General features: G+C 37.1%; 1 protein-coding gene across 1 annotated transcript in view; it reads left to right on the forward strand.

Annotated features, from left to right (window-relative positions):
* Positions 1 to 12,388, forward strand: part of CDKL4 (cyclin dependent kinase like 4) — a 35,979-nt gene extending 23,591 nt beyond the window's left edge. Inside the window, exons 7-10 of the mRNA XM_039887359.1 lie at positions 836 to 918; positions 2,328 to 2,384; positions 5,948 to 6,082; positions 7,545 to 12,388. Of these exons, the coding sequence (XP_039743293.1) occupies positions 836 to 918; positions 2,328 to 2,384; positions 5,948 to 6,082; positions 7,545 to 7,646 (377 nt within the window). The 3' untranslated portion in view covers positions 7,647 to 12,388. The remainder of the gene's footprint in view (positions 1 to 835; positions 919 to 2,327; positions 2,385 to 5,947; positions 6,083 to 7,544) is intronic.
* Positions 12,389 to 13,374: the final 986 nt, after the last annotated feature.

The raw sequence follows: 13,374 nt of genomic DNA on the forward strand, positions 1-13,374 counted from the left end.
ATTGGCCTAAAGTCGTACAACCAATTAAGTGCAGAATAGGAATGGGACTCAAGGGATCTCTTTTTCATGTGTCAGCATTCTCAGCAGTTGTCTACTTCCACCTGGTTAGAAGACAGTATAACCCAAAAAGTTAGCTGCAGCTTTACTCCAACAGCATGGATGCAAAGAAAATGATACCCCTACATACAACATGAGTATTTATTAATTCCTTTTATAGACTCTTTTGGCAGCATGGGTGATGGGTGAGGGAATTACTGCTGTCTGGTCTGATGCAGTTCCTTGTTTGGTTCCAATGCACTCTTCTAGACTGTTCTGCAGCATGAAAAATGTGGGGTAGAGTATCACTACAGTCCACACCATAAGTGTATATGGTTTGATTTCCTGAAGGGACTGTGGAAATTTACATAAGACAGGTATTAAACAAACCTGAGTTTGAATCCTAGGTCTGTCATTAAATGACCGTGTGACTTAAGACAGGTTAGTAAAACTCTGAGCCTCGTTCTCTTCCTTGGTACAGTGGAGATTAAAAATAGCAACTATCGTGAGATCATTATGACATTACGTGAGATCATGTGTATAAAGTCCTCCTCACTGTTTTCTTACCTCCTTTTTTGATGGAGGCTGAATGGCAGACCAAACTATGTGTGGCAGAGAGAGTCGTGTGGGAGAATTGACCCTACTGTGAAGGCGTGTTTTTGCAGTGACCTTCACCTCCCAAGTCTGGAGGTAGCAGTTAGGCTCAGAATTTCTTTCACATCTGGACCTCAGAAGTTAACCAGTTAAATATTACATTATTTTTACTAAACTTCGGAATTATGCGGTTTGTATTTTACAGGAAAACTAATCCCAAGACATCAATCTATCTTTAAAAGTAACCAATTTTTCCGTGGCATCAGTATTCCTGAACCAGAAGACATGGTAACTGCTCGATTTTGGAAGTTTCATTATCTGCGTTGCTACTTTCTTTAAAGGGGTAGTCGTTTAATATTTGTGCTTTCGGTTCCTGTTTTCTTTATGACACACTAACACAGATGAAGAAAAACTATGTAAAAACTATACAAACTTAATTAGGAGGCTTATAAAGGTTGCTTGTCCTACACAAAGGTTAATTTAATGTTAAATTTTAAGTGAGTATGTTTAGTCCCTTACATAAATACCTTGATCTTTTTAGTCAAAACATTAGAGTACCTTTTCCTGAAATAATTATTTATTCAAAAATAGTTCTTACTGTAGTCTTCTCTGTATTGAAAAAAATGCACTGTTTTTCAGCATGTGAAACAAAGCTTAAGTCAATAAAAACCATTTCTTCACAACATATATTTTCACATGGAAGGTCTTTCTACAAAATGATCCTCATTGTATCCAAATCAGAACTTCAAACCATGATGCCCACCTCCACACTCTTGCTGTGGGCTTTGCCTTTCTTTGGGACTACATCGATGACTACTTGATGCTCTGACTCTGCAGACATCGATTTCCTGTCTGTGTTACTGAACTCTGGGCTATGATGTATAAAACTCCACATGGTCTAGATACTGCCTACAGAATGAAAGGACTGTCAGAAAAGGCATGTGTCCACACTCAAGATGTGTTAGAGCCAGAATGGTGCAAGGATGAGGAAAGTGTAAAACCAGATCATGATTTATGGCACAGTGAGCAATCTGAGGTCCAAGTGGTCCTAGCTATGTCTAGACAACCTCTTTCTTTTACATTTATGTTATATAATGCTTTGGTTTATATATTAGATTTTTTAGATTTGTTAAAGTTCTTAACAAATAAAAGGTTGAAAGTCGAATTATAAGGCTAGAGGTTGAATTACAAAAAGATATATAATTTAAAGAACAAAATGCAAGTCCACATGTACCTGCTGCCTAAAGAAGAATATTACCATTATCTTGAAGCCTCCCCCTCCCTACATACTCCTCCTCAATCCCATCCTCTTCCCTCATTATTCTGAAATTTGTTTTTATCATTTTACTGCTTTCTGTAGGGGTCTTACTCATGTAGTTCAATGTATTTTTATTATTGCGCAAAGCATCGCTATAAGTACATCAGGCCACGGGTATTATAGTACTTGTAGGATTTCAGAAGGAGACATTTAGAACCCACATTTACCAACCATCAATTGCAAGACATTGTGAAATTAAGAAAATAACTCCATTTTCTGTCTTTCAAATCTTTACATGGGGTAAAATTATGTAAAAATATGATTTAAAAATTTTTTAAAGAAATTAACCTACTAGGGGTCTTTCTTCAAAGTATTCTTATTACTAATATACATTACTTTGTTATTTTGTAACATTGAAATTCTTTACTTTGTTTTCTAGGAAACTCTGGAAGAAAAGTTCTCAGATGCTCACCCTGTGGCTTTGAATTTCATGAAGGTACTCAAAAATCAGTTATAACCATTACTGACTGCAAATTGTACTGACCGAAGCTGATAACTCTGGGAGGGATGGACAGGAGGGCAAATAATGCCAAAGTAGGATGTAGACACTGAAACAGTAATCTTTCTAACATACCTACTAAAATTAGTAGAGGATGACAGAGTATAATTAGAGTTTGCTGTGATGAACACCATTACTTCTTTTGCATTCATTAGGTAATTTAAACAAGTTAGTAGATTCAGACTATGGAAATTTTGAGGATGAATACACTCCTTAAGTTTGAAGGTCTAGAACTGTACTGTCCAATATAATAGCCACTATGTGTTACTATTGAGCACTTGAAATATGGCTAATTTGAATTCAGATGTACTAGATTTCTATGAAAATCATATAAACAGTATAAAGTGGGTGGCTCCATAGTGTAGTGGTTAGCATGTCTGCTTTACATGTGGAAGGTTCTGGGTGGAGCCACGGACCATACCCCTGGTGCGCCAGGACCCGGGTACGCCAGGCCCTGGGTGCACTCCGCGAGTGTATGGTAGGAGACGCCTCGCCTTCAGAGATCCAGTTGTTAAGGGGAAAACGGCAGCATCCATAGGTCAGGGGTGGAAGTGGATGGGGGGTTGGGGCGGGGAGAGAATTAAAAAGGGGGTGGGGAAGAAAAAGCAATATAAAATATTCCATTAATAATTTAAAATATTAATTACATATTGAACTGATAACATTTAGATATATTGTGCTAAATAAAATTTTTAATTATTCTTTTAAAAAAATTAGTAGAAGAACAGGCAAAATCAGAGCCAGATAGACACCATATATAGCCCCTGCACCAGTCCCAAAAGAAGTAGTCAAACAAAGGACAAATTCTAATAAAAGGTAGAAGAAACTCATCTATGACCAGTTTGGCATTCATGCTTGACCAACCGAGGCCATGCTCGATGTGATTCTTCCATCCAAAGTGAATACTAAAAGCCCATAAGGGGATAAGACTGGAGACAGCAGTAAGGGTATGTGTCTTTAACAATCAACTAGTTCTGTTTATAGCTGTGGTTTCCATACAGTTCATCAGAATGATCTGGGAGCTTGTTAAAAACACACATTCCAATATCAAACCTCAGATTACAGAACAGAAAATCTATGTATAGGACCTTGGAATTTGTATCATTAAACATTCCCCTAGGTGATTATGATAAACAGCTCAGTTTGAAACTCCTCTAATCTAGAAGGAATAGACATCTGGATGATTTAGAGTGAACTTTGTAGACCAGCCTTTGTGTTAGGGCCAGTTGATGCCAAGGCGCTATCCAGGGTACTGGATTCCTTCAGTCTGAGCCCTCCTGAGATTTGGAGCCTGATACCTCTGCACTCCCAGACTGCCCTTACCACTGCTCCAATGGACCTCAGCTGCCTTCTCCCTGTCTCACTACTCCAACCTGCCTTAACCCAGCACTCTGCAGGCCTTCTCCTGGAAGCCCAATTTTCTGACCTTGTTCTGGACAGGTGGTTCTGACCCACCTACAACTTAACAAAACCCAAGGCAGAGGGAGATGGAGGAAGATGTCAAGCCCTGCAAGCCCAACCCATTCTCAGGTGGAGGCCAAGCCTTTCTCTGGTTTCTCCTTGAACTAACCAGAAAAAAAGCTTCCTAGACGGCACCTCCAGGGCATGAAAACTCCCGAGGTATAGAACAGACTCTCTGTCCTCATCTCCAAAGCTGAAGTACCCTGCTGGCTTGCCCAACGTTCTGGGTAAAGCTAGTTTTGTCACTTAACGATTTGATTTAGACCCACAATGTTAGACCTGAGACCCAAGAACTCTAAGTGCATCAAGGATTGTGCTATTCCTTGGGTCATACCCTATGTTCTAGACCCCTGCCCCACGGTAGATGAAGGCAAGCTTTCTTTCACAAATAGCAAATCAGACATATTTAACAACAAATAATTGCCAGCTACCTTAACAGGTAGTTATGCCATGAGACTGGGTCATGATCTATACAGGGAATTGCTCAAGTAGGTGAAGTGCCAGCCAATGACAGTGCCAAGGACAGTGGTGGCATGCAGTGGCCAATATATGGTAGATATTTTGTGTTCTCTTCATTAGGTTTTAAATGAGACAATGGGTGTAGTATATACATATTTTTTATTACTCATTAGTTTTTTATAGCCATAAGTATCCTATCACTATGGCAGTTTTATCTGGTCATCAAGAAGACTGTAGACTATTGGAAATTTTGTTAAAGAGCTTTCTGTGAAATTTGAACTAAAATTAATCAAGCAGGATGTTGTTCTAGCCCAGACCTTATGGAGGAGCTCATCTTAGCAATCTCTTCTTAGAATCTAAAAATGCTCTTTAAAAAAAAATCCATAGGTACTTAGTGACTGACTAGATTTCAATAGACTGAAAGTGATTGAATACAAGGAAGTGAATGAATTCAAGATATAATTGCAAATTAAACTGATGATGATTCAGCTCTGGGGAGTGAAGTGGAGGAGGGGAGCAAAGAGGAGAGGTACCCGTATCATTTTTCTAGGGCTATTGTAGCAAGGTACCAGAAACAGGGTGGCTGAAAACAACAGAAGTTTATTCTCACAGTTGCGGAGACTAGCAATCTAAAATCGAGGTGTTGGCTGGGCCATGCTCTTTCTAAAGCTTCTAGGGAAGGTTCCTTCCTGGCCTCTTCCAGCTTCTGAGAGTCCCAGGCATCCCTGGGCTTGTGGCAGCAGAATGCCAGTCTCTGCCTCTGTCTTCACATGGTGCGTGCTCTGCGTGTCTATCTTTGCATCGTCTTCTTTCTTCGTATAAGGACATCAATCATATTAGAATAGGTCCCACCCTACTCCAGTATGGTCTCAAGTTAACTAATTACATCTGCAAAGACCCTATTTCCAAATAAGGTCACATTAGGAGATTTTGGGAATGAGGACTTCAACAAATATTGCGGGGAGGGGCGGACTGTTCAACCCATTACAGTGCCCTGGAGACAAAGCAGGATATTAAGTAGGCTACTGCAATGTGGGTCTAGAGTTCAAAAGAGAGATCTGGACCAGAAATACACATGTGGAAGTCTCTGATAAACATTGACCATTGAAGCCATTGAGCATCAGTAAGATTAGCTAGAAATTTAGAACAGATGAAAAGAAGGGGGAACCTAGGATTGAGCCTTGTGGAATTTCTTGCAATCATTGTGGAGAAGAAGGTAAACTAGGAAAGGTTGCTTTGCCAAGGAGTGGCCAGGAAATAGGAGGATGAAAGCCATCAGAGAAGCCAAAGGGAGAGTTACAAGAAAGACGTGGTCAGTAGTATCTAACACGATTGAGATGAGGAAGCAAAAACATTAAAGATGTGGAAGTAGAGATCATAGGTATGAATAACAAGAGCCACTTAAGTGGAATTATGGAGGCAGAAGCAGAATGAAGTGATGAAGAGGTAGACTACCACAGTTATGAACAAGTACTGGATAATATACAAATTTAAAGAATTTCTGTACTCAAGTTATTCAGAGTTTTGGGCACAGTAACAAAATAGTCCCCTCTTTTAACATCTTTGCTTTTCTTCCAAAGGAGTGTCTGAAGATGAATCCAGATGACAGATTAACATGTGCTCAACTCTTGGAGAGCCCCTACTTTGATTCTTTCCGAGAGGACCAAATTAAAAGAAAAGCACGTAATGAAGGAAGAAACAGAAGACGTCAGCAGGTACCTCCATTCAAAAGTTAAAAGTGCTATAAAATGATTTTTTTTTTCTTTTTTCTGCCTTTTGAAGTGAGACTGGGTGGACACTGAGACCTTATCTTTGCACTGGTTTGGTTGCATTTGTTTACTTAATACTGGTGATTGATGTAATAAAATCATAAAACTATGAAAATATCCAGATTGTTACAAAATCTTATTCCAAAAACATTTAAATCAAATTATTGTACAACTCTTTTGTTATGCTTATTGAATATCCCACCCGCCAGATCATGTACCCAAAACACAACAGCTTCATAAAACTCTCATTGGAACAGGACTGAGTTTAACCTGCATTGCAGAGCAATCCCAGTACCTTTCTGTAGCCTCCAGATGCTCAATAAAGGAAACTTGACTCTTACATCTTTCCACCTAGGGCAGGCACCTAAGTCTGCCTTTCTTAGATTTTTTCTCGAAGCCAAGGACAACTCTGGCCAGATACGAAGGATAAAATTCAGACACCTGGGAACCAAAGTCTATCCTCAGATGTGCCAGTATTGCAGGAAAATATGGTGAATATGATGAAAAACATTGATTCTGCAGTTTATTAGGCTATTATTCTTTACTTGCTCTCAGAAAACTTTGAAGTTAAAAAAAGAACTCCATGGAAGTAAGTTTGTCTGGGGTTTTTTTTCCCCTCATCTTATATCTTCAGCAGCTTAAACAATATCTGTCACTTAGAAAGTACTAATAAATATGATCCAAATAAATAAATAGATGAGTACTACTTATTAGTAAGCCAAGATGGTAATTTTTAATTTATGAGAGACAGATCATCGTCCCATTTGCGTTTGTGTAATCTTCCACCTTTTTGGTCATTTATCTTCTTTTGACCAAAATCTACTTTTTGGTCATTTATCTTCTCGTTAACTTGTCACCAAAAAGGTTGGATAGATAAAATAGAAGTTTGTTGGGAGAGAAAGATTAAACTAATCAGTAAGAAGAAATGTTAAGATAATTTTTGTGTATCCAAAATCTCTGGGTCCCCAAATTTTTATTACACAGACCATTTTACCTTTTACTGTTGATTACTTGTTTGTTAATTAAGCCCAATACAGTTTACTTAAATAACCAAAAGATCAGGGTTAAGTCTGAAGCAGCAATCTGAAATACAGTGTGAACTGTGTGTAAAAACACTGTCCCCTTACCTTTGGCGTGTGAGGGTGGACAGCGGCACTGCTCCATCCTGCCTCTTGGTCCCCGATTCACGTTCTCCCATTCTCGCCTCGAAGGGTACCCTAGAATAAATAATAGAACCTAATGTTCAAGTATCAGAATATCACAATTTGTGGAAAGGTAACCCTACTTAATTTTAAAATTGATGTCTTTTGACATCTTTGTACCTTATGTATCCTTTTTTTTTTTTTTACCACCCTTAAATCAAACTGTACCGATTTACTTTCTCATTTTTGTCTTGTTCTGCTAATAGAATCAACTGTTGCCTCTCATACCAGGAAGCCACATCTCCCCCACACCTGATGGAAGAAAACAAGTCCTCCAGTTAAAATTTGATCATCTTCCAAACATTTAGGAAAATGTTCTTTCAAGTGGAAAGTAATTTAATATGTACACATTTTTTTGTACGAGAGAGATAGAAATTCTCAGTATTTCAAATGCAAATGAGCCATACGAAAATTAAGATGCCTTTCTAGAATTGTTTTGCTCTGATCATTACTGATTCCTCTGCCCATGCTTTTTACATGCCAACTTTATCTTTTAGAACATTTTCTTTAAATGTTATAAAGTCTGAAACCGCACATATGGAGGAGACGTTTTCAATTTCATCAGAGCCGCCCTTCTTGAGGCAATTTATATTGAGAATTTGTGGGCTTATACTTTGATTTATGAAAAAGATTTATGTTTTTCATCTTTCTTTAGTTGATCACATAATGTCTTAGAGCAATCAGATAGCTTGCCTGTTTGATTTGTTGTTTGTGTAAGGAATAACATTATATTTCTGCATTTTAATTCACTCTTATTGTGATTCTGTTGAGTAATGCCGCTATTGTATTCTGCGTTTTTATATTGGTATAGAAAGGAAACCTTGAAATGTCATCTAGGCTTATTTCTTGATTCAGGAGCAGACTCTGCTTTCTCTATATCATGAGACATTGACAATTCTATTTTTAAAGCTAGCTAGAGAAGATTCCATACATTTACATAGCAAATTGTGGATGAACCACAAAGAATACCATTCTCATAAGATCTGAGGATAACTGACTGCTGACTCTACTGCTGTCCTTTCATACATCACAGTCTCTTAACCCTTTTCTCCTCATGACAAAATCATCTCAGTACTAAACCTATCTTCATGGGTATATTTTCTAAATGGTTTATTGTCAGCAATCTCTTCCAAACATTTGCATCCATCGCCTCTGTGAATCTGTGCAGCCCTAAACCTGTGCTTCGTGATCAAGTCAGGTATGTAAACATTTCTGAGAACAGGAAGATTATCTTTCACTTAACTTCATTTTGTGTCTCTTACCAAAAAAAAGAAGCAAACAAACACAACACCTCAATAGGTGAGCCCAACTTATACTGGAATATTTTCCCAATTTGACAGACACACCTATCTATATACATACATATGTACATATATACACATATATTTATTATTATAAATTCTGAAACACCATGATAGATGCCTTATATCCTGGACATCTAAGAATGATACAGAATATTTAAAGTATTTTTACTTTGCTAACAAGGAATTCATGTAAAATAATAGCATGGGGCTGTCCATCACTGTCTAGCATAAAGACACAAAATAGTCGTGTTTCTATCAATAAATATTATTTCGTTAACTCTTTTCTGCTCTTGGGCTTGGTGTGCTCACCTGAACAATGTCAATTTCTCCAAATACACATAATTCCAAAAACTTTTTGTATCTGGTACCGAGACAGCAAGCATAAATTGTTTTTAAGAAAACACAGTAATGCCTTATGTTCATCTCTAAAAGTTTATTGCACTTATAAACCTAGCTATGGAAACTTCCAGAGACTCTCATTCAGTTATTAGAGAGCTTCTCTTTACTGAGGAATTATGGCATCTGAGCAGTAATTCCTTGCTTACTGGAAGGACACTCTAAGTGGGCTTATTTGGCCATTTAACATTCTGAGTGTGAATATAAGCTGCTAGGGACTTATTTTCATCTTATTATCAAGAATGTGCCTCTTCAGATTTGTATGTGCCTTGCATTTTTAATAAGGTGATACAGGTACCAGGAAAATGAGAAATGAAAGATCAAAGGGAACATTGCTGAAAGATTTATTTTTAGCTTCCATATGTTTTTTTTTTATCATGTAAACCTTCTTATTGCCAAACCACTCATGCTGCTCCAGTTCTCCTAAGTGTGTATCTTATATATTTAATAACACACACACATGCAGAAATTAAGAAGACAGCAAGACTCCATTACCCATTTTTCTTAATTGTAATTGTGCCTCAAACAACAATAGAGTTTTTGGCAGGAGTTGGTAGGGTGACTGTCTTTCCTTACTTTTGCTCACATTTAAGAATTAATTCAAACTAGCATTTTACATTTGTTTTTCCTTAGACAAATCTATCATTTAGGTATCACTGGAGAAGAGAAAGCATCTAGTGCTTAGAAAAATGTTCTGAGCAGGCATAGTACCAGGAAGAGAAATACTCTTCTGATGGCATTTGCATACCCGACTTTCCCTGGGTGACCCAGGCCACATAGCACTGCTGCTGCCTGAATTACACAGGTGCACAGATCTCAAACTGCAACTCCTGTTTTCAGTACATATTTCTCATGTCTGTACTACATAGATTTTTTTTTTTTTGCATTTCTCAGCCACATGGAAGACAATTGCACTTCAATGTCTAGTACCCAATTTAAGTAATGACTTGTAAAACTTATCCTCAGCAAATAGTCTTACCCCAGGATCCTCGCAGAAGCCCACACCATTCTGTGACCATGCGTTTCCTTCACAGCCTTGTATAGTTTCAGGTTTACCTGGGACTTGTGTCACTCATGTCAGCTTTCCAGCTTTTTAATTTATTTATATGGCTCCTTTGTGGTGCTGTCCAAGTATCATACTGCCATAGTGAGTGACACCACCTGAATTCTCCCTTTTCTCTACCTCGGCCTTACCTCTTTGCACCCTGGTTTCCTCCAACTTTCCACACACGTGCTTGAGAATCTCCAAGCAGTTTAGTTTAGTTAGTTAGTTTGTTTTTTGCAGAGCACTTCACACAGAATTAAAAATTCAGACTCAACAACTTCTTAGAACTCCTGCTGCTTGGGGAAGAAGGAAATACACCATAGAAAAGGACATTTAATTAGACCTGTATCAGCCCTGTAAGCCTATTTGCTTGGACTCTGTCTTTGGCCTCCATTTCAGCCCTGGTGCTATATGAATGTAGTAATTGTTTCAAATTGCCCAACCACAAAGCCCTGTTAGGGGGTCGCTTTTTGAAGATTATTTTAACTAGACTGAATTATTGACAAGTTGTGTTCAAGGCTTTCGAATGCTTTGATTTAGGGTAAAAATAAAGTGCTGGGGTAGGGAATGAAAAGGTGAGCAGGAAGCAGGTGTTCGTTCTACGTTAGCTGTATCACTGCTCATCATTGCTTGTGCAGATTTCTCAAACTACAAGACATAAGAAAGTTATTTTGAAAAAAATTTCAATTGCGAAAATGTTTTATGGTTTTTTAGCTTACTTGCATGGAATTACAGTTTTTTCAAAAAGACAGCACTTTCTTAGTCATTTGCTACCACCAATGATTTCAAATCATGGTTTTAGAACAAATGGCACAGAATTCTCCCCCCGCCCCAAATTTTTTAAATTACAACATACTACTGGAGGAAGAATGATCCTAGAATTCCACAAACAGTAAAACCTTGAAAAAATTGAGGAGTCAATGTAAGATATAAGCTAAATCACAAATAGATTTTTAAATGCATGTAGTTAAGACATAAAGATAAAATGTCGCTTACAAGTTAATATTCTCGGGATATGTCTATGTGTCTTTAATTAAAATCATTAACTCAACAACTTCATTCTTGTTTTAATAGATGACTAAAAGTCTTTAAGAGTGGTAGTGTAGAGAATAATAGAAATATTATTTGATCTGGAAGTTAGAACACCGGGTTCCTGACCTGGCTTGCAACTCCGTGTGGCCTTGTCACGACATTTAACTTTTCTGTGCCTTCATTTTCTCATTTGTAAGAGAGCAGAGAAGCTAGACGATCTAAGGCTCTCCTTCAGCTCTAAAGTTCTGTGATTCTCTGCAGCACATGGTATGATGTATCTTCTGCTAGAAGAGGCTTTCTAGAGATTGTTTTTCATTAACAATACCAAGATAAATTTTGATGTTTATGATCTAGCCGGAAGCAAGGAGATCTCTCTCTTTTTTTCTCTCTCTCGTCTCTTTCTTGCTTGATTTCTTTGACACACACACAAACACACACAATACTACTCCCTGCTAGTTCTATCAAGTCAATAATAGTACTTTTCAAAGAAACATCTAGTGGAAGTTAAATATAAATTAAAGTGGATTTTAAAGCAAATTATTACTAGATTTTAATGTAAATAAAATGGGTGTACTTTTAAAATGCAGAAAAATATGTAATCATTCTTTGATGTTTAACTCTAGCTTGGAAATGACACATATACTGTGAAATATGAATTAAGATAACCATTAAGGCAAAGAACATTTGGTACATTTCTAACTTGAGTAAAACTTTTAGTAGTTTCCATAAATGATAACTTAATGGAATTCTACAAATATATCTGAATTATATTGTTTTATGTTTCAGCAGCAGGGACTCGGACACAGTCAACTTTATATATAACCTATAATTTACTCAAGCTGAGAATTGGTTACCCTACTTAACAGGCATATAAATGACTTGTATTTATAAAGTTAAAAGTTTTCTGTTGTGAACACTAGTCATTGACCATATCTCTCAATATTGTCACATTGAAGATGTTGTGTGTCTACTTATTATTTTAGAGCATATTAGTATAGAAGCAGGTCTATTTTAGATCACATGAAATTATAGCTCTCTGTTAATTAGCATTTGATAATTAGCACAATGGCAATTGATGCTACTAGAAACAATTCACTACGAAGCCTTTTTAGTTGTTTTATATTAACTATATAAATACATAATATTTTTAAAATTTAGCTTAAGATGGTTAGAAAACCTTAGTGTGGGATTAAATACTTTGGTGACTTTATATCTGTATATATAACTTAACTTGAATATGTTCTTTAGCTTATTTTAATAAAAGTTAGAAATAGTTCTGTCTCTTTATTTCTGTTTAACTTATTAGTCCATTGTCTAACACTTTGTATTTAGGTAAGAACAACTGTCATCTTCATATAAATTCCAGAACTTGTTATTTAATTTCCCATCGGTTGAAATATCTGAACAGCTGACATGACAACGATTCCTTTTTTTGTGCTTTGGGTTGGGAAGTTTTACAAATTGAAAACCTAACAAAATCTTTTCCACTCTGACCAGCTAAATGCTTATTCCTGAAAACATCTTTACAACTTTACTTTGAGGCTGTAAGATTCTTCTTTCAATTCATCAAAAAATTTCTCTGACTCTTGACAGTACTTAAGCTACAAGATATGAAATTTTCTTGCAACTTTAATTCCAGGCTATCACAGTAGTTTCCGTTGTAGGTTTAAAAGGGTGAAAATGCTCAAGACCTAACTTAAACTAATGATCAAAAGAGAGAGAAACAATTATTAAAATAATGAATAAGATCATTATTTAAATGTTTCAATTATTTTATTTTATTTTGAACTAACCTTTCTGCTTTCATTATTTTTAGTGGTGCTTATGTTTGAAAGAGTACAGTAGATTATTTCTGTCAACGACTGCAACAATTTCTCCTATCCCGTGTGCCTTTTGCAATGATACTTTGCCTCTCCTTTTGTCAAAAGGTGAAGTCTCCCTCCCTTCTCCCCGCCTTGTGACCTGTGACTTCCTTAGACAAATAGAATGTATCAGAGGTGCCACTGTGCTATTTCTGGGCCAAGGCCTTGAAAGCCCAGGCAACTTCTGCTTTCTCTCTTTGGGGAAACAAGACACCATGCTGTAAAGAAGCTTGGGCTAAACTTACAGATGATAAGATACCACATGGAGAGAAAGAGGCCACTGGAGGACCACCAAAGGACCAGTGATGAGAATAGAGCCTTCTCGAACCTTCTCACTCAGTGCAGCCACCAGCTGAATGTAGCCAAATGAGTGTCCCCAGCCAGCATCAAGTAGAAC

This window comes from Pteropus medius, unplaced genomic scaffold (genome assembly GCF_902729225.1).
Source record: "Pteropus medius unplaced genomic scaffold, Ma_sr-lr_union100, whole genome shotgun sequence".
In the NCBI taxonomy this organism is placed as follows: domain Eukaryota; kingdom Metazoa; phylum Chordata; class Mammalia; order Chiroptera; family Pteropodidae; genus Pteropus; species Pteropus medius.